The following is a 25,637-nucleotide window of genomic DNA, read 5'->3' as shown; positions in this document are numbered from 1 at the left end:
GCTGACCAACACCAGGCAGGCTGTGTAGTTCATGGGCAAGATTTTTGGCAATTGCTTTATTTAGAGCACTTGCAAGAAGGGTTGGTGAATTTCTGCAAGCTGCAGCATTATTCAAGCAAAACCTTTCTGCATTTTGACTCTAGTTAGTGTGCTAGAGCTTCTTAATCAACTGCCTGTCACACAAACCAGGCCTGCTGCCATCCATGCACGTTTCTCCAGGCCTAAGCACTTCTCCAAGCAGAATTACAATGACTTTTCAATCACTGACTGAAAATACCACAATCCCTCCTGTGAAAAGGTGCAGTGAATCACAAGGCAAACACAGCTTTTGGCTCCTCTTGAGAAGTTTGTTTAAGGCTTACACAATTTAGACTGGCATTGTGTATGGATGGCAGAAGAGAGGCTAAAAAAGGAGGCTGGAATCCACAGAATGTTTCTGAGCAACATTATTTTATTCTTTACTAACAGAGTAAACATACATCAAGTATTTCTACACCCATTTAGACACACCTGTGCACAGAAACAGCTACTGTTTGATGTACAAGGCTATTTTAAGACTCTGCCTAGCTAGGTTCCCCCTCCCCTCCAGACAAATAATTCCTTTCCGTCACTTTATGACCTTGGTACATCACGATCAAGCTGCATCATTGACAGATATGCAATTAGAATAAGTTACATATGTAAGACCTTCCCCCCACCATGGAACATGAAACTACTGCTCATCTATTTTTGCAGGCATGATTTCTGATGGAAGAGTGCAGTCATTTTAAGATTCATCTTTGGGTCTTAGTTTCTCTGGTAATAGAACCATTTGTCCACTATGAGAGAGAGAGAGAGAGAACACACATCATTACTACGCATTGGAGTCAAGTTGAGCTGCACACTTGCATAATACCTCAGTGTTACAGAAGCTACTACACCAAGGTGGCTACTAGGAATGAATTTCTTACAGCTGTGCTCTCTAATATCTGATTTCCATGGGGTTGCATCCCCACCAAAGTGCACACTATGTTGGCAAGAAGCTGCATGACACGACCCCCACGCAGCACTGAACAGGCCTTCCTCTTCTGGTGTGGCATGGCATAGCAGCAGCCCACAGACAGACGGGCATTAGTCCCTGAACCCATTTATAAACTAGTAACTGAATATTCTTTATGAAGATACATGTCCAAGCATGCTCAAAATTAAACAAATATTTTAAACAAACAGAGCAGGCAACAATTGGAAAAAAAAGCATTAGAAGCTCTCTAGAGAGAGGAGTAATGCTTTTCTGATTAACTGTCATATTTACTACTTCCTTCTTTCTTTCACTTCCTTGGCCTAGCTTCACTTCTTTAGCTGACTTGCATTTTACTTTGGTACTGGTATTAGGTACACTGCTACTAAAAGCCTTCCCCTACATCAGTTTTGATTAAAGGAAAGGAGTGTTCTGCTACCATCAGCTCCCTTCAGAGCTTCTCCCAAAGCTCAAGAAACCTGCTAAAGCAGACATTTCCTTTGCTTCTAAATAGAGCTGTGACATTCCATTTTTCATTTTCACAGCACCAGCGCATGTACCAATTAGGAGTTCAAGGCAGGGGGACAGCTATTCAGATGTCCAAGATCAGTAGTCCTCAATGAGGGGGGCTGTAGCTGGAACCTGCATTCTTCCTGCATCTGTTCCCAGTCCATATGCTCCTCCTAGAAACAGGCACTATGGGGAGATGGGACTATCCCACACCCCTGTTCCTGGGGGAAGCATGCAGAGTTAGACTGGGAAGGGCTATGGCAAGAGTGCTCTGGCTGCAGCCCTTTCCATTGCCCAGCCAGAAAAGTGAGGCTGTGCTGTGGAGCAGCCTTTACACCGCTCTGCTGGAGGGGGTCAGGCCAAGCTAGAGCAGCTCTTTACACAGCCCGGCAGAAGAATCTGCCTAGGGTGTCCCCACACCCAGTTAAGACCACCCCATCCTTCCCCCACCCCACCCTATCACAGGAGCAGGGTTTTTCCCCAAGGTCCAAAACTTATGTTTCTGGTTCTGTCTGCCTTATGTTTATCAGAAAACACTAACACAGGCAGGAACACCCTGGCTAAGAACCACTGAGATAAGCAGAGGCAGTACAATGGTAGTGTCTCTCAACCAGGGGTTGAGAAATTTGGTTAAATTTAAAAAAATTTGGAGGGGTGCCCTAACTGAAATATTTAAGACTCCCTGGTCCTAGACAAAGCGTAGCTATAAACAAGGCCTTGAGTTCTAATAAGCATAAACTTGCTTTGGCTTCAGTTTAGCACCATATTTAATGTTCAGCTCTGCTATCAAGTCCATATTATTTTCCTACTTACAACTGCCTAAAGGAACTGTCAAATTGGATTCAGAATGAGATGGGCATCTCAAACCTTACCTTCAGGTGGTATTGGGTTGGCAACTCCGCAAGGTGGTACCTGTAATGACAATTGTGTTCAGGGGTGTCACTTATGGAAGGTATTACGGTTCAGACTGCATTAAGATCTGAGACCAGTAGTTTAAGAACACAAAAGCAATTACTTTATGAAACAAACTTTAAAATCCAAGTTCATTAACTGTGAAGGGATCCACACCAGCCAATACTGTTCTTTTTTTCTCTTCTGTTCTTACTTTGTTAAACACTGTGAACCTTTGGTAGTCTGTACTTCAAATTCCAGTTAAAGCAATAGAACTAGCTCCATGCAAGACAAAGGCTTAGCTGTGTGAAAAAGTGATTCATTTCCCCCTATACTTTGGTTAAGTTGTGTTCTCAAGAGGCATCATTACCATGCTAGTGTGTATGCTGTTTTCTTTTTCTGTAGCTTAGGAAAAAAAACAACAACCTCTGTGTGTTGGAATAGACCCTTAAAATGAGTGTTGGGTTCAAGGCTCAATACTCATGAGAGTTTTCTACTTACTCGGTTAAAGGCAAGACAAAAAGGTATTCTAGCTGGTGACATCTCCAATTCAGATTCTAATAAAAAATGCTTCTCTCACACTATTCCAGGCAATTCACACTTGTAACAACTTCTGGTTTTTAGAAATGTTGTAAACCTTTCTTTGCATTTATAATGGCTTATGCTTCCACTCCAAACTTGTGGAAAGATTATCTCTCTTCAGATAAGGACAAAGGTACATTTGGAACCGTTTCATAATAGGAGGGGACTGCACAGCAGCTGGTACCTTGTAACAGTTACAGGTGCAGGAACAGGGTGCAATACCAATGTAGGAACACCGCTTCAACTTTAATCCTGTATGAAGCAAGGTTAAAGTTGGAACAGTTTAGTTTACATTTATATCACTCCCATTTTGTGCCACTGTAACTGTTACAGTGTAAAATCTACTGCACGCTGTACAGCACCAGCTTCTCTTCTCCTTTAAAAATCACTGTAAGTGTACATTTGCCCATGCCCTTGAGGTTGTTCCTACACACCAGGCATGTTTATGCAAGATGCTTACTGCAGAGTTGCCTAATTAGCTCCACAGTAAATGTCTCAGCATCTACACATGTGGCCCTATTAGGCCACAGGAAACTAATAAATTCCATAGCAGGTTAGTACTTGTAAATATAAGTACCACCCTGTGGCAGGGTTTTTTCCATATGCAGCAATGCACATGTAGACACTGATGGGGCTGCCTGGTGGCTAGCCCTGCAATGGAGTACCCTCATGCCCCAGCCAGCCTCTCTGCAGCACACTGAACCAGGTCAGAGCAGCCCCAGGCTGGCAGGCTAACCCACTGGTCCCCCTGCCAACCATGGCTGCTCTGATTTGGCTCAACATGCTGTGGTCCCAGGCACGTGTATAAACACAGCACCCGTGAGCAATGAACTCTGATGCAATACGCCCCAAAGTTTATTGCTGCACATTAATATGCATGTGTAGATGCACCCACCTTTAGTACCACTTTAACAGAAGTTCCTGGATAGCATGTTACTTCACAGACTTAGGATGTCTCAGTGAAACTTCAGGACTAGGATTCCTCCCTTGCTTAAAAGCTTGGATTAACAGAGCAAATTAGAAATGCCAAACAATACATTTGACATGAGGCACTTCAGGCATCAGAAGTATGCTTTTTGGCAGTGGTTCCATCTCCAATGTCTCCAAAAGTGCTTATCATGTCAATTTTAAAGAGAGATCCTTAAGAGTTTCAGTCAGCTAAGGAATGGAATCTCTTCTGAAAGATTAACAAGGCAAAAATGACTCTGAAATTAGAAGGGCAAACAGTACTTGTGTTTCTGTGTACAGATTTTTATACAGCAAGTTCGTGCTCAGATTAGTCATCCAGAATAACTTCAGGAAGTTTAATGGGCTGTTCCTAATAGCAAAACAGTTTCTTCAGCCACCACCCAACCCAAGGCATTTTCATTTTCTCTTTAATGTCACTGAAGCAGTGTTAGACATCCAGCTCAACTTGTACTCACCACTTCTACAGTAGCTTTTGCACATTCTTGGGTACAACAGAAAGGACTGTCTGACACGGTTGTATTTGTACTAGAAGAGAGGTCAGTTTCAACAATGTTAAAACACATTTTGTCCCAAATGTATTGGTCAATGGAAAAATTAAGAAACAATATAAATGTTGCTAAATTTAAAAAGAAAAACACCCCACACCCAATGCTTTCATCACAGTTTTGATTTATCTGTAAAAGAGTAATACAAAGTTCTACAGTTGTGAAGGCAAATTTTACCATCATTACCTTAAACTTAAAAAAGTCTGTAACACAGCAGTAGTAACCTACCAGTTGATTTCTCCTCCATCTGTTTTTTTAGTTACTAGAGCTTTCCAGTATTCATGAGTGCTTTGGATTACCTTAATTGCAAAATCCTAGGATTTAAAAGTAAAATTTTCACATTACACATAAAAGAAAAAAAAATTAAATCAGAGTCAGACAGATTTACAAGTAGATCTTTTTGAAGATATTTAAAAAAAAGGGGTGGGGTTCCCCTCCCCACAGTATTTTTGTCTTCTGTCAGTATTAGAGAGGCAACTAGAGTTTTTAGGAAGATTAGGGTGATACAGTGCTGGTTACTGTAAAGAAACAAACAAACCCCTAGTCATTAACTGTGCTTGCTCCAAGCAATTTATAAAACTGAAGGATTATGCAACTGTCTTGTCTATTTTAAAGATGGGGACATACCATGTAAACTTAGGTAAGTAACTTGTAATGTGGCTAAAAAACTGAATCCAGATCTTTCAAATCTCAGACTAGGACTCTTAGAACACAAATCTATCTTTCCTCTCCCCTCAGTTTCCTAGGTAGGGGGGAGGTCGAAGTTTGCCAACATGTGTTGGTCGATTCTAACTTAATCTTGATTTTTTCCCCAACAGCCATGATAAATCTTTATACAAGAGTGGTCTAAAAGCCTAAAGGGCTAGAGAACAGGATAGAAGAGCTAATCACCTGTTAAATTTTAGAGACTAATGTTAAAAAGTGTTTAAACCTAAAGCAAAGGAAATTACCAGTTAAGCCAAAGTTGCTTTAAGCACTTTTGTGTTTAAAGAAACTTGACACTCAAAATACCTGAATTCAAGGTTTTTCTTTCCTCTTTTAAGCATCAGTCTAATACACAGAAGCCCTTCAGTAACAAGAGATCCATAAAAGGAGTACTAGTAGTGTGATGAGATTACAGTCAAAGCCAGATGAAACATGGCGTGACTATGGTTAAAAAATATATATTTAACATTTTACTGATGTAGGAAATAAGTGAAAATGAAGGAATGATGCCTAGACAAAATCTTTACCTCAAGCAAGTCAACAGGCAGCTTGAGACACAGGAATAACAAAGTTCCAGTAACCAGTAAGAGCTAAGGTCAGCTGCTTGATTACTGCCAGTTAGCACAACACAAAGTCTAAAGGGAAGAAGTGCACACAAAGGTGACAAAACTTAAGTCATAATGAGTTGGCTGGGTGCAAGTCAGATTCCCAGGCATAAATTATAGTAGCCTTAAGCATTCTTTATATTACTTCCTTTTCCAACAGGCTCTACTGGCACAAGAGCATGGCACAGAAGAGGGGAAGGAAAGGGCTGGCAGGACAGAGAGAAACCAAATTATACACCCCTGTGTTCTAGTTATGGTGCAAGACAGTCACTGCTAGAAGCCTGGGATTTACTATGCTGAATCTATGCCAGAGACTCCCAATACTGAAAAGACCCATGTAGGTGGCAAAGGCAAAGTGGGGGGTGGATACACCTAATCCAGTTCCAACAGCTGTGTAACGATAAGCAATTGCACTGCCTTTGAGCTTTTGATTCCTATTTTGTCAACATACAAATTCACGCTAGGAGAAACAAGGCCTGTTGTTAGAGTAGCGGGAAAAGAATACAATGAGTAATGTCCAGCCCTGTGAATGAAAAGAAAAACCATTAACTCTCTTATCCAATTTCATTTAAGTATATAATACTTCCCGGCAACCACCTATACATCCTCATCAAGCTCCACTGTGATGAACAATCAGAATGTGCCTTACAGATGAGGCATTTACCTTGTCTTTAAATTCTTCATTGAATGCAAACTGGTTTTCTGGCTTTCCATCAGGTACCTTGTACCTTCTAAACCAGTCTATAGTAGCTTCTAGGTATCCAGGTTTCATCCTTCTGACATCATCAATATCTAACAAAATAAACACCCTCATATAAATCACATAAATAGGGACCATCTAAAAGTGCTACAGGCAATTATTTTGTCCATTTATCTAGTGGATGTGAAGATAAAATCAACTTTTCGCAGGTTTACTATAGTGCAATAAGAAAAATTTTAGGCTACCTGCAGCATTTCCTTTTTAGTGTTATGCTTAGCCATCATGAAAAGTCATCTGACTCTCCTAAATAAGCTCAGGAATACTGACAAGACTCATTATCTCTCTTTTCCAGTTGAGAGGAAAATTCAAGAGACACAAGCTTGGACTCTGAATGTCCAGCAACTGACAGAACATTCCTTAACGAGAGTGCTCAGGAAGAAAGTGAAAACTGTGCCTTGTGCCAGCAAAAGTTTATGAATTTCAGGCATGCAATTCACTAGTGGAGGAAACAGTTACCATCTTTTCCCTCCTCTCAGGTTGTGGCTGTGCAAGGACAACTATAGCACTATGCTAAAGCAAAGCAACCTCTAACTGGTCTGGTCAGCACCATCCATTTCTAGGGATATGCTGATCCTGGAGTACATGAAAAATCAAGGAAGGGATGTGCTCAACTTACTCTGCAAAGGCCACCTCGAAGTAGATTGCCACATTTTTTACCTATGGATTTTAAATGCAGATTTTTCCAGCCTAAAGGATAATGCTCTTGAAGATACTCAAGCAGAAGAAGGGGGGGGGGAGGGGGGGGGAGGTACACCCCACAATACCAAAGAAACCCCAACAAAATATGTATCTGTTCCCTCCTGTTATACTTACTATTATACTTGGCTGCTTCAGGATCTTCAACATTGATTGCGATTATTTTCCAGTCTGTCTCCCCCTCATCAATAAGCGCAAGTGTACCCAGGACTTTCACACTGATTACTTCTCCTCTTGAGCATACCTATGACATTATCAGTTATGTGCACCAAGGTGCTCAGAGATGGCCAAAAAGAACTCACAAATCAATAGTTAAACACCCTAAAATAGGGTAAGGGGATACAACACTAAAGAGATTAGTTCCATCTTATCAATGATTCAAAGCCACACTACCTGGTGACCATTAGCTTAATTCACAGATTCATACAATTCAAGTTAGTGTTTAAGATAACACATTTTGGTATCCAATCATTAACTGAAGCATTAAAGACAGAAATACAGCAGTCTTTGAGGTCAGATCGTTATGATTACAGTTCTAAAAGAGATAAATATTATGCAGTTACCTTACTTCCAATTTCACACACATCAATTGGATCATTATCTCCACAACAGCCAGTATTTTCATCTTTATGACCTGGATCCTCCCATGTCTACAAGGCAAGAGAGAGCCATAACCCCATCCCCCAAAAGAAAATTTAGTGAATGGATGGTTCAAGGTTTAATTCAGGCAAGAAGCAATAATCTTGTGAAGAGGCTTACTTAAGATGGACTGCTGCACCTATTGGACTTCAGTGAGAAGAGTCAGTTTTGGTGCTGCTGAAGTGGTAGCTACATATGCTTCCTCTTATATTTAACCAGTTTCTGTAAATTAAGGACTCTGGGTTCAGAAAACCACATTCCTACATCCACTTTCTCTCTCTGGTCCCTTTCTTCACACTCCCTCCCCCGCCCCTTTTTTGGACTCCTTTCATAATTTCCTCTTGGATAGAGAAAGGGTACAGAAAATTAGCTTTAATACAGAATGCTTATTTTTTTTGGCTGACAGCCAGCATAACCTCTGTCCTCAATCCCTCCTTCAGAGTGTAAAAGGCTTCTGAATTTACAGCAATAGCCAGACACAACTCAGAGAAACCCATGATACATAGCATACTGCTGCCTTTAAGTAGGTTACTTGGTTAGCTAGAAGGCATAGTTCCTCTTTTCATAGATTTCATAGACATTAGAGCTGGAAGGGACCTTGGAAGATCATCGAGTCCAGCCTCCCACCCAAAGGGAAGGAAGTCAGCTGGGGTCATAGGATCCCAGCAAGATAAGCATCCAATTTGCTCTTGAAGGTGTTCAATGTAGGTGCTTGAACCACTTTTAGGGTGGGGTATCCCTTCTAAACTCTAAATTCATCCTAGAGGCCAAATATCAAGTCTAGTTTCTAGATGTTTCTTTTGTTGTAGGAGTTGCATAAGCCTGTTTACACTGTAAACTGCATACCTACTTCTCTCTTGAGATTTCTATTGGTAATCATCTGTGCTGCATCTAAAAATTCCTCATTAGCTACTGCAACTACAGTCTGAATGGATCTACAGTATGGGGTTCATAGATGTAGGGTCAGTAGGGACCTATTAGATCATCAAGTCCAACTCCCTGCCCTGGGCAGGAGTAAGTGCTGGGGTCTGATGACCCGCCAGGTGTCTGTCCAATCTCCTTTTAAATACCTCCAAGGAAGGGGACAGCACCACCTCCCTTGGAAGTTTATACCATATTTTGGCAACTCTCATTGTAAATTTTTTCCTGATGTCCAATCTGAATTTGTTCTCTTCCAGTTTGTGGCCATTATTTCTAGTTACTTCAACAGGTTCCCTGGTAAACACTGCATCCCCTATTTCTTTCTGGCCTCCCTGATAAGTTTGTAGGCGGCCATAAGATCACCTTTCAGCCTCCTCTTGTGAAGGCTGAAGAGGTTCAGGTCTCCCAATCAGTCCACATAGGGTTTTCTCTGCATGCTTTTAATCAGACTAGTGACCGTCCTCTGAACTCTCTCCAGGCCATCCACATCCCTCCTGAAGTGTGGTGCCCAAAACTGGATGCAGTACTTCAGCTGCAGCCTGACCAATGCTGCATAGAGGGGAAATATCACCTCCCTAGATGTACCTACTTGGCAATGTTTTGGAGTGGAGGCCGCTTTAATGCTTCCAACCTGATCCCTGTACCACTGCAATCCCTCTCCCCTGTGCCACTACTACTCCCTACCATGCAGTTGCCATGTTGGTAAAGCCCTCTCAAAGAATCCCCCCAGCTCTGCAGGCTAAATCTGGCCCACAGGCCACAGATTGTTGACCTCTGCTTTAGAAGATCTTCATAGATGTTAGGGCTAGAAGGGACCTTGTGAGATTATCAGGTCCAGCCCCCTGCCCAAGGGGCAGAAGTCAGGTGGGGTCACATCACCCCAGTAAGATGAGCATCCATGCGTTTCTTAAAGGTATCTTATTCATTTGGTAGCATTTAGACATTACATAAATACATTCCAAATGGTGGTTGATGAATACCTAGCTCCTCCTCACCACTAAGAAAAATTCCAAACCATACATGTACATTACAATACCTGCGGGACTGCACCATAGTTCCAGATATATCCCTTGTAGGGAAATACGTTAGCAACATAACGCAGCTTCCCTTTCTTCACATCTTGTTTAATTGGGTTTAAAGGATCCTTTGTTGCAATCTAAAAAAAGAGGCAAGAGTTGCATGCAAGTATTTTTATTGAACTAGGTGAAGATTTTCAGAAGACAGCAGGACCTAAGAAACCATCTATTTATTAATGGCTGCTGAAGACGGAGCAACTCTCACTGAGGTCAGTCGGATCAACTGGGTTCTTAGTGCCCTTCCAAGTCTGGCCATAGGCAGATGCCAAAACATGGCTTAAGACTTCATTAGTGGCTTGGGTTCCCTAGTACAAGATAAGTATTTTCCACAATAGATCACTTTTGCCTCTTGAAGTTGCTTAATACAAACTGTCTTGGTACTCTATGACAAGACTTTAGTTGCAGATTCAGATGCAGTCTGTGAATTGTGGCTCTCATACTTTGTGGGAACTAGTCAGGAACCATAGGGGAGACTACTCCCCGAACACCTGCCCTTCTCACGAGGCATTACAGTACTGGTTCTTCCTTACATCTAAATGTGCCTGTAGCAATTCCAACAACCTAGCAGGTAGGTGGAAGTTAATCCCTTTCCCAGAAAATCCTCTTACAAGGGATGTCAGAGGCTGAGGCAAGGGGATCACAGCTCCATCCAAGATCTTGGTGATGGAACATAGCTGCACCCCCAGGAGTAACCTAGGCTCATTCAGCGCATCATTCCAACATTCAAAAAAATTAAGAACTGCCCACGCACTGGGATTAACTGGCAGTCTGCCACAGTTATTGGGCCAGTCCTGTCTGCTTACGGAGCTTTAATTTCCATGATATTTGCTTACTCCGTTATCAGTAAAGCTTGTGATAATTCTAGATTTATAACTTACATTTCTAGGTTTTAGAATCTAGAGTGTTTAACAACATAAATCTAAAAGATCACTGAAGCAATGAGACTTCCCAATTCTTTGCTGAATTTCACTTTAAAGGAAAAAAAAAGTAGTCTAATTACCTCCATCTTTGCATTCGTCCATCGAGGTACTTCCACAACCATGTTGAACAAATTCTGAAGGCAAAAAACAGATCAGTAAGTCCAGAATGATAAGTAAACCCTATATACTAAAAAGACTTGTAACTAGTTCACTGCAGATTGTGAGAGAGTGCTTATGCTAAGCAAGGCCTAGCATTTAAAAAAATGCACTAAAACTCCCAGAATGCTTCAAGGAGGTTGAGGAGTCAGCGACTGACATTCTGGTAATCACTTTCTGACCCTTAGATGAAAATACTGAACTTCTGACCTTTAAACAAATGATAAAAATAGCAGACATGCCGCTTACATTGTTAAGAATAGGAAACTGCATGGCTAAACTGCAGTGACGAAAAAACAACCGCATATTATGTCAGTTTTGACATTTTAACCCTGCAAAACCCAGCAAAACATATAGATGAATAATGTATTTAGGTTATAGAAAATTAGCATAAGAAATATAAAGGTCATTAAGGACTAACATAAGAAGTGTAATGATTATAATACAAAGCGTATCACCTGATATTATAATATAGATAAGTTAACTAAATAACCAATAGAAGTAAGAATTAGAAAATCCATATGTATAAGTGTTATCATATATAACTAATAGTAAAGTTATGTTAGATGCCTCACTTCCACCATGGGGACAGTTTTGTATCTTTTGCCTAAAAAAAGATAAGGGACTCCTTTTAAATGAGCTGTTGACCAGTTCTGGGACTACTGAATCAGGCAGCCGCACATAGCCTCCGGGTTAGAGAGCAAGGGCTTGATTTGGGAACCTTGTGAACCAACAGACCTCCTTTAGTTTATGACTTTGTGAAACAATAAAGTTTTAAATTGAACAGGTCTGAGCCTGTGCTTAATTCAGTCCTATATAATTCGGCATCGAGCTCCCACACAGATGAGTTTGTTTGAAAGGCTATAACTTTTTGCTATGTTCTGTAGAAGTTTGATAAAACCCCACAGCCTGGAGATTTCCAAGACAATACCTACACTAGAATAATTCCTTCATTCATAACTACTCTTTTAAGGGATTTTATAGCCTGACAATGGTTTTTACATAACTGGTGGAACAAGAATCTTTCCTTAAAAATTACCCATGCCTCTGGCAGATCCTGAAATGCTTTTTAGTTTAAAGGTTTATACATAGCAACTAGTATCTCATGATAGACATCAATTTGTTTAGCACTAACAAGAAAGAATTAGTTTAGACACCTGAAGATATCAGAATGGTTCATTTATATAATTGTCCCAATAACTATACAGATTAATTAAAACCTGAATATTTAATAAGAGCATTTAAACTTCAAAAAACTAAAATCATCCAATTAAGAGCCAGATATTTATATGGTGTTCTTGATGCACCAAAACCCCAGTACTAAGGGATCTAGTTTAAGATAGCCCAAATAGTAGAAAGATACCCTGTATTTTTGTCTGTAAGGCAGTTTCCTATATAGAAAGAACACGTTCATTAGAGCACACACAAGTAGTATGAGTGATTAACAACTGTCTCCTCAAGTACTGAAACTACAGGTGGGATCTGATGACTCCCATTGATGTAAACTGTACTGACACTGGAGTCCCTCTCCCTCTAGAGGCTCTCTCCCCTAAAAATAAGACTGACAAAAAGTTAAGTAAAAACTTGAGCACCTGGAGCTTCTGGCTGCATAGCATCCAGCAATCCTTCTAAGCCCTCAGACAAGCAGCACTAACAGTTCAGGAAAAAAATTATACAGGTGAAAGGGACTTATACTGGTATATGTCAGAGTCAGTTAACTGCGTTAACACAGCAGTTACCATACAGACTTTGTTCAAGCCCTCCAGCAGTGGGAATTTGCTACTGAGGCTCTCTGTAAGTTCCTGGTGCTTCATTAGTAGCAGAACAATACAAGAACAGGCAGAAGAGAAGGATTAGATCTGCTGATGGGGAAATTACATTAATCAGAGCAAGGCAAAAATGCAGCTGCTCAGTGTTTATGTGGACAGAATTAAAAGCTTGCTTGGTGCAAAAGGGAACTGGAGTATGCAACTGTCTTCCCTTGAAGGTAGACAGTTTCTGAAAGCTTGCTTGCTTAACAAAAACCACTGATATTTGGGAAGAAAGTGGGAAAGTTTGCTATCATGTAGGATACACAATTAATATACCAACATACTGCAAGGCCACATTAACTGCTATGAGAGCAGGAATCCTGGTCCAGACAAGGTCAGGGTCTCTCAGACCCTAGACTGAGGGACACACTATAATCCTTCCAAGATCTTAAATACCAGGATTAAAAGCACAAGACTCTTAAGTGAGTAGACGGTACTTTAACCTTTTGCCCTAAGCTGGGCTCCCTAACTGAGCTGTTACTTGACCTGCATAGTGACCAGGAAAGTTCCCTGGAGAAGTATTCCTGCAATAGAGAGAGAAAATAGTCCAATATGATCAGCACTTTACTGCATAGTTTAGACCCTACAATATGCATCACTAACAACTTCTCACCCCACAGACATGCTGGCAGTGTGCCAAGTGCTTATCCAAGCTTGACTATCATGGGAAATGTACCCAGCCCGGAAGCAGCTAGTCACCTTTCCATGAATACACTTCCCAGTTCATCTTCAACCCAATTCCATGAACACTGAGGCAGTGAAGCACTACCTTTTTGCATTTCATTACTTTCCAGATACTTGCTTTTGAAGTTAGTACAATAGGCAAAACCCTACTTTTCACCCAGTTTAGCATATACTGCTTCACAAGTGGTCTTAACTTACAAAATGCATCTTATCATTTAGTACACTAACATCCTCACATCATGCTTGTTATTTGTTCTGGGATGCATGGTGGTTACACGTAGAACATGGTTCATGTACATGAAATCTTGCTTTCTACAGATGAGAGGGCTTTTTCCCCCTGCTCATCCTCCCCTTATATGTATGACACCATCTCCAAGTATATGGAAAACTGCCATCTGCATCAGAATGATAATAGTGCAAGTAAATACTAGTCAGATATTCTGACTAAGAGTCTTTACTGTAATAAATGAAAGACAGCCAGTGAACTCTGTATCCATATCTTTCTTCTGTTTCTAGCTGTTTCCTTCTCTTATGTGCACATAAATTAATGATAGTGATATAAAATAACCCCCTGTATGTACTACCTCACCATCAAACCATATAATAGAGGAAGGAGGAAAAGTACCAACAGATATTAGGAGTTTGTTTAACACAACCAGTCCAAAGAGAGGTTGGGAGGCTTTCACTTCATATATTCAGGAAGAGTGTCTGCAAGTCCACCCAACTTGGTATCGTCTGCAAGTCTACTAAGTGTACACTCAATCCTATCATACAAATCACCACTAAATTAACAGATTCTCTCTGTAAACTTAAGCCATACAAGTTACTTTGTACAATGGGAATGAGAGTCATTTAACTCATGATGGGTGGGAAAAGTGAAAAAATGACAACAATTCTTACTTAAATCCAACATCTTCACTAATCAGTACTGGGTATGGCCATTGCCTAGTTTGACGGGATTTTATGGTTTGTTAAATCCTTACGAAATGCAGAATCAATTTTTCCTCTCGATTCTGTTATGATCCGACCTATGTGGTTCTCCCATGAGCATCAGCAAGTACTACAGCAGCAGAAGTGGTTTAAGGTCAGATTGTTTCACTTCCATCTCTACAGTAATACTAGACTTTTTTAATCCTGTCAAAATATAGTTCTATAAATCTTGGGAGCAATTCACACATGAAAGATTGTTTGGAGATGTATCATTCCTAGATTCCAAACCACCACTGAGGAATGCTCAGTGCAGGTGCAGGAAGGAGGAAAGGTGCAGCAAGACCAACTTAAAACCCCCTTGTTTTTGACCAGACCACAAACATAAATTAGAGCAGCCACATAACCAGAGCAGACTCTAACAGCCTTAAGGGCTTATTACACACTTAGCATTACAGGGCAGAAAGTCATCCTACACACCCTGAGGATCTCCAGTAGCTGGTTATACTGACATTAGAATGGATTTGTATTGGGTGACTGACACAAAGCTAACTTTACACAGCTGAAAATTTAGCCTGAACTGTTTGATCACAGTACTAAAGGACAATGCAGCAAGAATATCAAGATCCAGCAGAAAAGGACTGTATAGGACATTTACAAAACCAGTGGATTAGTATTTCCCCCCACACAGTTCTCCCCACCCCCAAGATAAAAATCCTATTCCAAGAGAACAAACTATTTAAACATTACATGGATGGAAAGGAATCCAATACAATTCCTTTTCACACAATGGTACAAGATTGGCTGTCTTAAATCTCTTCCTCCACACCCATTTAAGGGTTTTTTCACCTGTGGTTCACAGTGGCTCACTAAAAAAAGGGCCTTAGTTTTGTGTGTGGCTCACATGATGTTGGTGAAACTACAGAGGCATTCAGATCACCAGGGACAGTTTACAGGACACAGGGCTTTAACCTCACTTCTGAATCACATTTTGCATTAAACACTCAAAGACTGTGATCTTAATATACTGTGTCCATAAAGCAAAACAATTATCATAAGACTGCAATCAAAACTGGTTGCGCATTTAAGAAAAATCAGCCAATGGCTTGTTAACAGAACAGTGCCTCTTCCCCTTCTCCACACACACACCAAAACTAATGCCAAACTTGTTCTAGGGTAAACATATTATAATTCAATTTGAAGCTACATTTACACAAGTGTTTATTTGCCACTGCAGAGAATGGATAAAGTTCACTGAAGTCAGGTTGCTCAATAAACAAATGGAAACTGCACAGATTGTTAAGTGCTCAGCTATCTTCAGTTCTCTCCCCACTCCCAACCTGTCTCACTCACTGACTCTTCAATTTACATCTTCATTGACTGGCTTTCTTGCATTTATACCAGCCTCTGACTTCTTTACTATGCATTCCATCCAGGAAGAGCACACACCACCTGCAGATGCTTCCTCAGCCTTAAGAGCTTGCTAAGAAGAATTTTTCCAACTATCTGAGTTGGTCTAATAAAAAAAAAATATCAGATTTACCCAAAGAACCCGGCTACCATCAGCTTCTGTTGCGTAATCACTCAACTCAGACATCAAGACCACATGCCTTCCCCACTGAGCCCTTCCAGGAAAGAGAAACTATATGCGTCTTGCCTTAAGCAGGTCATGATTAAAGCACCCACGGCATCTTGTCAAACAAGCTTTAGTTAAAGCCACTGGCAATGTGTAAGGGGTGCACATGCACTCCCTGAGTTTGGCTAATGGTAGCACCTGTGGGCAGTCACTGCTTGCCACCCCATCACCCTGAACTGCATCTGTGGGCAGTCACCAATCACTCACCACCATCCCCCCTCGCTGCTGAGGCCACCTTCAGGGGCTCCCTGTTGCCACACCTCCTCTGGCCTTGGGAGGCACGTGATCTTTATGGTTGAAGGCCCCCACCTTCAATGGGTGGGATGCTGACACATGAGATGCAGAGACTGCTGGAGCACGCTAATTAGCATGCTCCAGTAGACTCAATTAATTGAGTCTGCTCCAACACACTGTAATTACAGTGCATCGGAGCAACCTCCTTGCATGTCTACAGGCACCCTAAATGACTAGAGTTTGCAGGTCTCAATGTAGCCATATACATTACCTTGCCAGCATCTGCATATATTGGAATGTCATGGAATGGTGAAATGTATTGTCCGTTATCATTCTCTGGGGAGGGAAAAAAAAGAAGAAATTCATTACTACTTTGGCATTAGATAGCTTACTATGGCTTTGGAGTTAGTTGAGTGCATAGCTTAGGTTCAACATTTTGACATAGTAACAGTGAAGTTAGTGTCAGATTAAAAAAAAAATATATATATCAGTCTACTGTTATAACTAGTGCTGCAACCAGGAGTCTAAAACTCTATATTGCATTCAATACAAAACAAGATGACTTCAAGATCCCAATCACTTCTTTGCAGAGGGTCTCCATAATAGCTGCACATTTTCAAATAAGTTTTGTACATGTACATAGGAAGTAAATGAATGCATCTTTTCCAAGTACTTGTTTATGCTTCTATTCCTGCCTCACTAGCTACAGTAGCGTTTAGTGATGCCGTAGCCATAACAGTGTATGGAATATACAATAGTTATTTAGATAATGGAGTTAAGCAAAAATAAATAGTTCTACCTGGTATTTATCCAAGACAGTATGTGCTTCTTTACCAGACCTATGGAAGAGCATCTTGGCTGCTTGCTTGCAGACTTTAAAAAACAAAACCAGACTAAAAAAACTGTGCTTTACTTTAAACTCAGTGCATTCTCATGCTGAGCTCTGTGCAAGCCCAGAAGAGGCAGTACCTTGAATGGACTCAGCTTGCATGACATCTGTCTAGATTAGGTGCTTTAGTAGAGCTTTTTTGGTGCTTTTATCCAACAGCTGATTGAATCAGTTTTAGCTAAACACAGCAAAAAGCCCTGCTGAAGCACCCAAACTTCAGATGCTGCAAAGCCAGGTCAAAGTAACATGCTGCTTCTTCTGATGAAGTGTGTTATTTTTTTTTTTAATCTCTGTAAGCAGCCTTTGTTCCTGAAAGCTTGTTAACTTTTCCAGCTACATAGTTAGTCCAATAAGAAACGTTATTACCAAACAACACCTGCTTCTCACCAGCTACAGTGCAGTGAAACAAAACAAAGAAACAGAATTCACATGTGTTGTTCAAACACTTAAAGAAGCTGGTAGTACAGGTGTATAACATTCTGTATAAATATGACAGTTTCCTCACTTTTTTCCCCATAAATGCTCTAGACCTCCCAGCAAGTAAATGTTTTTAAGATGTAGAAGAGTACTTTAGCTATGAAGATACCTTTCCATAGGTTTGAGCTACCTATTGAAGACTAACCACGATCACAAGCCAAGATTAATAGACCTAACTCCCTCCTACTTCCTCTCGCTCTGCAGTAGCAGTTCTCCAAAATGGCAACAACCCTCAGTTCAGGCCTGTTGTGCAGGTGAGGTTCTGAAGGCAGTTCCAGACTACTCTGCAGGTAGAATGGCAGGATCTTCTCAACACTGTGTGTTCCCCATGATTGCGTATCTTGTTTAAAGCTAAAAATACTCAGTGAAAGTGACTATTTGTCTGCTACATGATATCATATCTGGTTTTGAGGTAAGACAGGCTACTACTAAAAGCTTTGTGGCCAGAACCATCAGTAAACAGAATACTGACGAGGATTAAAATATTAGTTTACTCTGGAGTCACGTCCACTTTGTCTCATGCACTACTGCAGGTTGAGTTTGGAGTCCACAGTAGGGACTTTAAGCCGCAACAGAAAGAGCATTGCTGTTAACAGTCTATATGGAATAGACAGGGGGGAGGGGACAGGGAGGGCAGCTTTTTCCCCAGATGCCTCCTACTTGCTTCACAATACAGGAACAATGTTATTAGCTAGCCTCTAGGCAAAGGCCAACATAAAAGTCACCAGAAGTCACAAAAGTCACTTGGTAAAAGTCCAGTAAACTAACAGAACAAAGTTCAAAAGTCTCATTTTATTAATACGGTCTCTTTATTGTTACTGTTAATATCAGCACTCACTCACCATATTTACCCAAATGCAAGATTACACCGAATTTAAGATGCTCCCCCAATAATTAGATTTTATACATAAAGAATTTATAAGTTTGTTACGATCTTCCACGCACAGAACCTGATTATTGGAGGATTGTCTTAGATTTGTATGCACCCCCCATACACATTTCTACAACTGCTGCAGCAGGGCAAGAGGCCTGGGGGGCAGCTGAGGTTACAGTAGAGGGAACAAGTGGAAAAATCGAGCAGCTGGCCCATGCCCCTTGCCCCTCCACAGCTCCCCTCTACCAGTCCCACCACTTACCCCCCACCCAGCACCTGCTCCCTCCAGCCCCGCCCGGCTGCTACAGTTCCCCCATGGCAGCCGCCTGGCCGCCCCCGCCACACGCTCAAATCCAAGCCGGGGCCCCCCTCTTGTTAGATGGGGACGACACACCCTGGTCCTGGATCCGAGGCCAGGAGGCCCGGCGGGGACGCCGCTGCTGTCTCGTGCCCTGCTCTGCAGCCGGCCGCACTCACTTAAGAAGAGGCGGTAGTCGAGGCTGTTGGCGGCGCCGCGCTGCTCCACACTGTAGCCGCTCATGATGCTGCCAACCCTGCTCCTGCTCCCGCTCCGCCGCGCGCACGCCAACAACCCTCTCCCCACGCGGCGGGCACTGCGCAGGCGCCGGGCTGCCGCCCTCCAGGCCCGCCCGCAGTACAGTACCACGCAGGCTCGGAACGCGGCGAGGAAAACCTCCCTCCTGCCAGGAGTAGCGTGGCGCAGGCGCACTCCCCTTCAATGCGTCAAGGCGCCGGGCGCGCGCATGCGCACCGAATCTGGCTTTTGCCGGGCGCCCACGTGGCCCTTCCTGCCGCGCCTCCGCTGGCAGGATTTGGGGGCAAGTGCGGGCGTAAGGCGCGGAGTAGGCGCTGCGAGGCTGCTTCAAGGAATGGGCGAACCCGGGAAGGCTGCACCTCGGGCCCGGGGTGCGTCTGTCCTTCTGCTTGGAAGCAGATCTCGCAGGCCGCGCTGCCAGCGGCAGCTGCGGGACAGCTCCGACCCTGCCCGCCCGGGGGAGCCGCGCTCCCTGCCGCCCTCTGGCCGCCGCGGGGTTTGTGGGCCTGCGTGATGCGGCAGCCGCTCTAGAAAAGGACAAACCCGAGGGAGGTTAGCAGGGTGGGTGGTTTATTACTCAGTGCCAGTGATCTGTTGAAGTTAGGAAAGCGTTTGGAACAGTACTAGCAGACTCACTACACACCAAGCACATCTGGCACAGGACAGCCTTGCTCACGGTGTTACTAGAGCCAGGGAGGTGGTGAACATCATGCCATGAACGGCATTCAGGGTCCGTTTCCCTTTTTAGCCTGAGGGGGCAGAAGCTAAGGCGCTACACAATTACTCCTGCTGTCTGGTCCTGGAAGGAAGGAGCAGCTTCCGCTTCTTTCTTCCAGCTAATTTAGGAACCGCATTCCCCCATTCTGAAAGTTATCTCACTAGTTATTAAGCAAAGGGTGGACCTGTTGGCAGACTGCCTCTAGCATGAAGCAAGAACATGCTGAGATTATTCAGGGCCCTGTGAGGGACATAGCAGCTCTCCACCGTACTGGGATCAAGTCTTAGTTTGCTATCTCTGCAATATTAGACTAATAAGCTACCAAAGTTCATCCTGCTGCATGAGTCAAAATGTATCCCACCCCCACTGTGAGCCTAGGAAAGGTGAATTTATAATGGCTCATCCAGTGCTTGTGATGTTACATTGCAGTGATACAGTTAAATGATGAGTGGCTGTGCCAGGCTCAGTGTTCTGCTTGCCTCATGTAACTGCCCATTCCCAACCCAGGCTGGAATGTCATTGGCTCCAAACTCCAGTCCTGAAGTCATGTCAACTAAACCTTTATTTTTAAAGCCATGTGTGATACTTGTCCAACTGGCATTAATAAAACAGGTGCAGCTGATGTCTTAGGGCAGCAGGAGCCATCTTTTTTGGCAGAGGTGCCACAAATAAAGCACCATGCCCTTCCCAAGTGCAATCTTCTTCCCCTGTCCAATGTGCTGCTCTGCTTCCTGCTGCCTCCCCAATATGGCAGGAGCCACCCACACCCTGTGCCACTTGTGGCATACTTGCTGCAGGTTGGCTGCCTTGTTTTAGGGCGTTGGCCAAACATTACTCCCATTGAAGTGAATGGCAACATTCATTGACTTAAAAGGAAACAAGGCTAGAGTAATGCTAATACTTTTGAAAATCCCATCCTTAATCTGATAAACTTAACTTTTGTAGGTGACCAAACAGGTTAAAGAACCATTAGAAAAAGATTTTTGGGGAGGACAGTAGAAGCACTGGACTAATACTTTTAAAAATAGCCTTTAATTTTAAGTGCCTCACTTCTGGTGTGTTTAATTTGAGACCAAAGTAATTTCTCAGAAGAGTGGAGCCCCAGTGCTCTACTTGAAGTCAAAGGGAGCTATAAATTTCAGCACCCCCAGAAAATCAGGTCTAAGTGTAGGCACTCACAATTCAGTATTTTTAAAAACATGACTATCATAGGTTTATTCAGGAACAGATCCTTGTACCTTATTGTATGCACAGAAAAGGTGCATGGTTTTGACTAGTGATGTTATTTTGAAAAACCTGACAACTCTGATAGAAAAGTATGACCTGTACATGGGCTTGGACTTACTAATTTCCAATAGCAGTTTTCTGCTGACCTCCCTATGAACTTGAGCACTTGCTCCTTTGTTTTACAATCACTGAAATGGAGATTTACTTCAGTTTCACGTGTGGACTTGGGAGGATCATTTGGTGACTGTAGACCCACTTACAAATAAAAAGTGCTAAGTATTATTATGGAATTGCCTATGAGATACATATTAACAGTGTAAGGCAAGAATGCAATGAGGCTGTGGAGAGAGATAATAATAAGCCATTGTAAAAGGATGGGAAGGACTTACTACTCTGGAGCTTGTATCAGCTGAACTGATATAACTGTTTTGTCTGTCTGCTCCTGTGGAGCTAAACCTCGTACTTTTAACCTGAATGAAACAGATTTAAAGTTACAGCTTTTCAGCCTCCACTCAGAGTGGACAGAAAAAGCAGTTCCAATGTATCAGCTATAAGACACTATAGGGCACTTTTATACTTGCTCTGATTCATTCTGATTAGAACACGTTGAAGCAAACTCAGTGCTCCAGTGTGCTGCAGTGTCTCACATATTCAGTGTACCTGCATTTCAAAATAGTGGTGGGGATGCTTTAACTAAAGCTCACTGAACAAACTTTAACTAAAGTGCCCCTGCTGCCATTTTGAAATGCGGGACACTGAATACATGAGATGCTGCTGGCACTTTAATTAGAGCAGCTCTTGATTGCCACTCAAATTAAAAAGCTCACCCCCCACCCCATAGCTTGTGTATAAGTGCCCTATAATTTTACAGATTTTTACCTGTTATTCATCTCTTCACGTCCTGAGCTAGGTCATATACAATTGGATGTCACAGTTCAAGGCTCTACTCAGCAATAGTTTACGATGTTTGGTTTGGGGGGTTTTTTATGGTAAGCATGCAGTCTTGGAGTTAATATTATGCAAAAATAGGATTTTTATTAGAGAAGCAATGTGCGTAACCAAGTAAATTAACTGAACTACCCCTTCACCTTTATGGATTTAGGTTCAGATTTTAGAAGTGAAAATGAATTTGGCAGGCCTCTTAGATTTGTGTATGTACATCACAGGACCACAATATGCTCAGGTATAAATCACAGCTGGCAGTCTCTGCCAGCATCAGGACTGGAATCACAGTGTCACAGGTGAGAACATAAATGAGAACGAAGAGCAAACATACACATGCTTATACTCTGCCTGGCCCAGGCCAGTACCACAAGCCAATTGCTTTGATGAAAACTGAAGTCATTCACAACTTAAAATTAACTATAAATAACCAAGAGACTATTCTAGCTAGTTTTCACTAAACAATGAAACACATAGGACTGGCTATTGAGGGTAAGCAGGGCCTGGCTTTTCTAAAGCCATATTCCATCCCACAGACTTGTAAGTGTGGGTTACTAGTGCTTACACAGCTTCTCTTACTCTGGTAAATTCAGAGGAAAAGCTCTCCCTTTCCCCTGTACTAATGAAAGAGACATCAGATCATAATCAGCTGATGAAGTGAGGAGCAGTTTGAGAAATTTGTGTGGTGCCCTCCTGTGCTGTTTCTGAGGTGCTCAGCTTCTCTTGCTAGTGAGTAGCATAGTGGCAGCAGTTGGTAGTACTATAGGTGTCCCAGCAGCGAGTCCCAGATCCAGTTTCTTCTAGGAGGCAATATATGTCTTTGCTTCTTCCACTTACTCCTCATGGAGGGAAAGAAGTTCCCTCACTGCCACCTCTTTCTGTTTGGGAGAGGAAATACATTTCACATTTCACATGAAACCTCTTGAATTGTCTTCATCTACTGAAATGGAACAGCTTATTTCATAGGTTTGAGAGGAAGAAGGTCTGAACAGAGGCTCTGGATGTTCATTTCATTTCAACAGAGGTTCTCCATTCTACTCAAATCACAATGACAATTTATATAAAAACAGGTGTGAGAAGCACCAGGGACTGGGCCTGTGCATAGGTCACTTGGTGGGCTATGTCCTGCCGGGGACATTAATTTTCAAATACCTGTTCCTATTCCTTCCCTCTTTCTGCATTCTGTCAGTATGAGGCAGTGTAATCTCATAACATCATACAACATCATGACTTGGTTCTCCAGATTAGGCATGTGAGATAAGTCTATTAATTTTTATCTGGAATACAAAGAGAAAATAGGGTAGATTTGCACCTTATAAACTAACCAAAAGTGTGTGTGTGTGTACACGTGCAATACAAAGTCAATGCACATTGGGTGCTGTTGAGGTTTAACTCTACTGAACCTCTGTTGACTCTGTAACAGGATTTGTCTTGATGGCCGGAAAGGAGGGTAGCAGGCAAAAGTACTGATTATTACCACCAGCTGAAGAAGAGCCTTGGAGCTCAAGGGGCAAAGATCAGTTTCCTACAGCTGAAGAATTGAGGTTCTAGGAATTGGGTGGGGTATATGAGTTATTCTGCATTTATCTGTTATATATTGATTATTCTTCCCAGTCATTCCCCTGCTCCCTGGATGAATTTTTTTCTTTCTCCCACTACTGAGTCTTTGTTCTTTCTTCGAAGTGAAGTAACCCAACGAATCTGAATCCACCACATAAGGTAACATACTGGAATAATTAGTACCCTGATACTGTATTTCTACCTCCACATCTCTGTCTGTGGTATGAGCTACCACTACATGCATGTCCCTTCTGATAATGGGCCAAGATCCCAAATGCATTCTCAGGCCACTCTTAAATTCCATGAAGTTATAAGAAAGTAATACACTGGGAAATTTGAACATAAATTGCTCTGGTTTGTTTTGTAACTATAATAATGTATTACCATCAAAACCTATTGTGATCTTATCCCCCAAATGTAATATCAGCAGTCCTCGACTTGCAATGTTTCTACTTACAATGTTTTGAACTTACAACATTTATAAATTGACACCCTGCTTCAACTTTTTGACATTAGTTTTGACTTTACAGTGCTTGATCTAATCTAATTCCATGGCAGTGAACAAGTTCGCTGCATTGCTCATCTCCCTGGAGAACATCTGTCCAAACTTCCTTGGACACTTTCTTTAAAAAAAGCAGCCAAGACTCCAGAAAAACCGGCAGCCAAGACTCCTGAGAAGACTTGAGCCAAGAACCCTTCAAAATGTCCAACCAGGAGCCTTTCAAAAAATCCAGCAAAGTCACTTCAAAAAAGTCCTTCCAAATCAATATGATTGCTATTTACAATATAATTACATTAATGTAGCTATACTACTCATCTATAATTGATCGAGTACAAAATTCTGGGGTATTTTTGGTGAAAATAGGGTATCGGGCCTTGGTTCAAGAACCAATCCCTCATTTTTAACATTGTTTCTTATGAGAAAAATTGGTTCCAAGTTACAATGTTTCAACTTAAGACATGGTTTTCAGGAACCAATTGTGTCATAAGTCTGAGGACTGCCTGTAGTTTTTTGTCTAGATGCCCATCACTACAAAAACTTCCCTTGGGGGCAACATCCTCTCAAAATGAAATATTTGGTTGCAAACATCATAGTTCACAGATCTGTGTCATTACTGGGCAAGATCTATCAACCACTGGTATCCTGTATGCAGTATTAGATATCCCAAGCTGGGATGCTGACACAGTTGTGAGAAGAACCTTTACTGTCCAAATCCTCAACCAACAGCCCATGGTGAGCAACCCGCCCATTCTTCAATGGAAATAACCCAGTTTTTGGGGGGTTACTTTGTCCAGATTCAGATGGTTGCACTGAATCACTGCCTTGCACTTCAACAAAGATTCGATTGCGTATTCCAAAAAGGAACCCATTATTGTTCCTCTCAGAATAGGTGCCCTTATGTTCTCTTTCCATGGAGCAGAGTTGGACCTTGAAAGCCTCCTGGAACCCTCTTCGGAAGTTCTCGTTGAAATACCCATAGATGATGGGGTTGATGCTGCTGTTGAAGAATGCCAGCCAATGGGCAAATGGGAAAATATAAACTGTAATCAGGTTGAGTTGGTACTCTGTTAGATTTCCATAATCTGTCAGCAGCATTAAAGTCCACAGAGGCAACCAGGAGAGGGTAAAAAACAATGCCACTATGATTAACATGTTGATTACCTTGACTTTTCTCTTGGAGACTCTTCTCCCCTCATTTTCCTCTGACTGGGAGCCCCGGATGGGTGCAGAGGACTTAAAAAGTTTGAAAGCAATCCGGGCATACATGATGACAATTAAAGTGAGTGGAGCCAGGTAAATGTGAGAAAAGAGTACAGTTGTATAGATCTTTCGCATCCCCTTGTCAGGCCATGCCTCCCAGCAGGAGTAGAGTGGGTAGGAATTGTTGTAAGCATCTACCATGAAGTGATATTCCTCTCTGGTGACAGTTAAGGTGACTGCTGAGGGACACATGATTATTAAAGCCAAGACCCAAATGATTACAATGGTGATCAGGGCTTTCCTCAGGGTGAGTTTCTGTCTAAAGGGGTAAACAATACATCGGAACCTAAAAGAGGAAGAAAAAGAAACAAGCATTGTTTTCACATTCTCCTGAGGCTCTAACTACATGTTCCAAGATGCAGTGAGCT

At 42.1% G+C, this 25,637-nt stretch overlaps 2 protein-coding genes across 2 annotated transcripts in view; both read right to left on the bottom strand.

Annotated features, from left to right (window-relative positions):
• Nucleotides 1-433: 433 nt before the first annotated feature.
• PPA1 (inorganic pyrophosphatase 1) lies at nt 434-19,194 on the bottom strand. Its single transcript, XM_090057818.1, has 11 exons — nt 18,982-19,194; nt 16,536-16,600; nt 10,897-10,950; nt 9,857-9,976; nt 7,824-7,910; nt 7,378-7,504; nt 6,469-6,596; nt 4,723-4,808; nt 4,405-4,474; nt 2,380-2,419; nt 434-818 (listed from the first exon to the last, which is right to left on the bottom strand). Exons 1-11 carry the CDS (start codon nt 19,043-19,045, stop codon nt 787-789), a joined length of 873 nt encoding a protein of 290 aa, XP_089913944.1. The 5' UTR covers nt 19,046-19,194; the 3' UTR covers nt 434-786.
• A 2,883-nt stretch (nt 19,195-22,077) lies between these two features.
• The window catches only part of NPFFR1 (neuropeptide FF receptor 1), a 32,284-nt gene continuing 28,724 nt past the window's right edge, over nt 22,078-25,637 (bottom strand). The window contains exon 4 of the mRNA XM_090057188.1: nt 22,078-25,555. Coding sequence (XP_089913314.1) covers nt 24,664-25,555 — 892 coding nt within the window. The 3' untranslated portion in view covers nt 22,078-24,663. The remainder of the gene's footprint in view (nt 25,556-25,637) is intronic.

This window comes from Crocodylus siamensis, chromosome 7 (assembly GCF_052110815.1).
Source record: "Crocodylus siamensis isolate JL-2025a chromosome 7, ASM5211081v1, whole genome shotgun sequence".
Taxonomy (NCBI): Eukaryota; Metazoa; Chordata; order Crocodylia; family Crocodylidae; genus Crocodylus; species Crocodylus siamensis.
The sequence above is the reverse complement of the archived record's forward strand: the minus strand, read 5'-3'. Positions and strand labels throughout refer to the sequence as shown.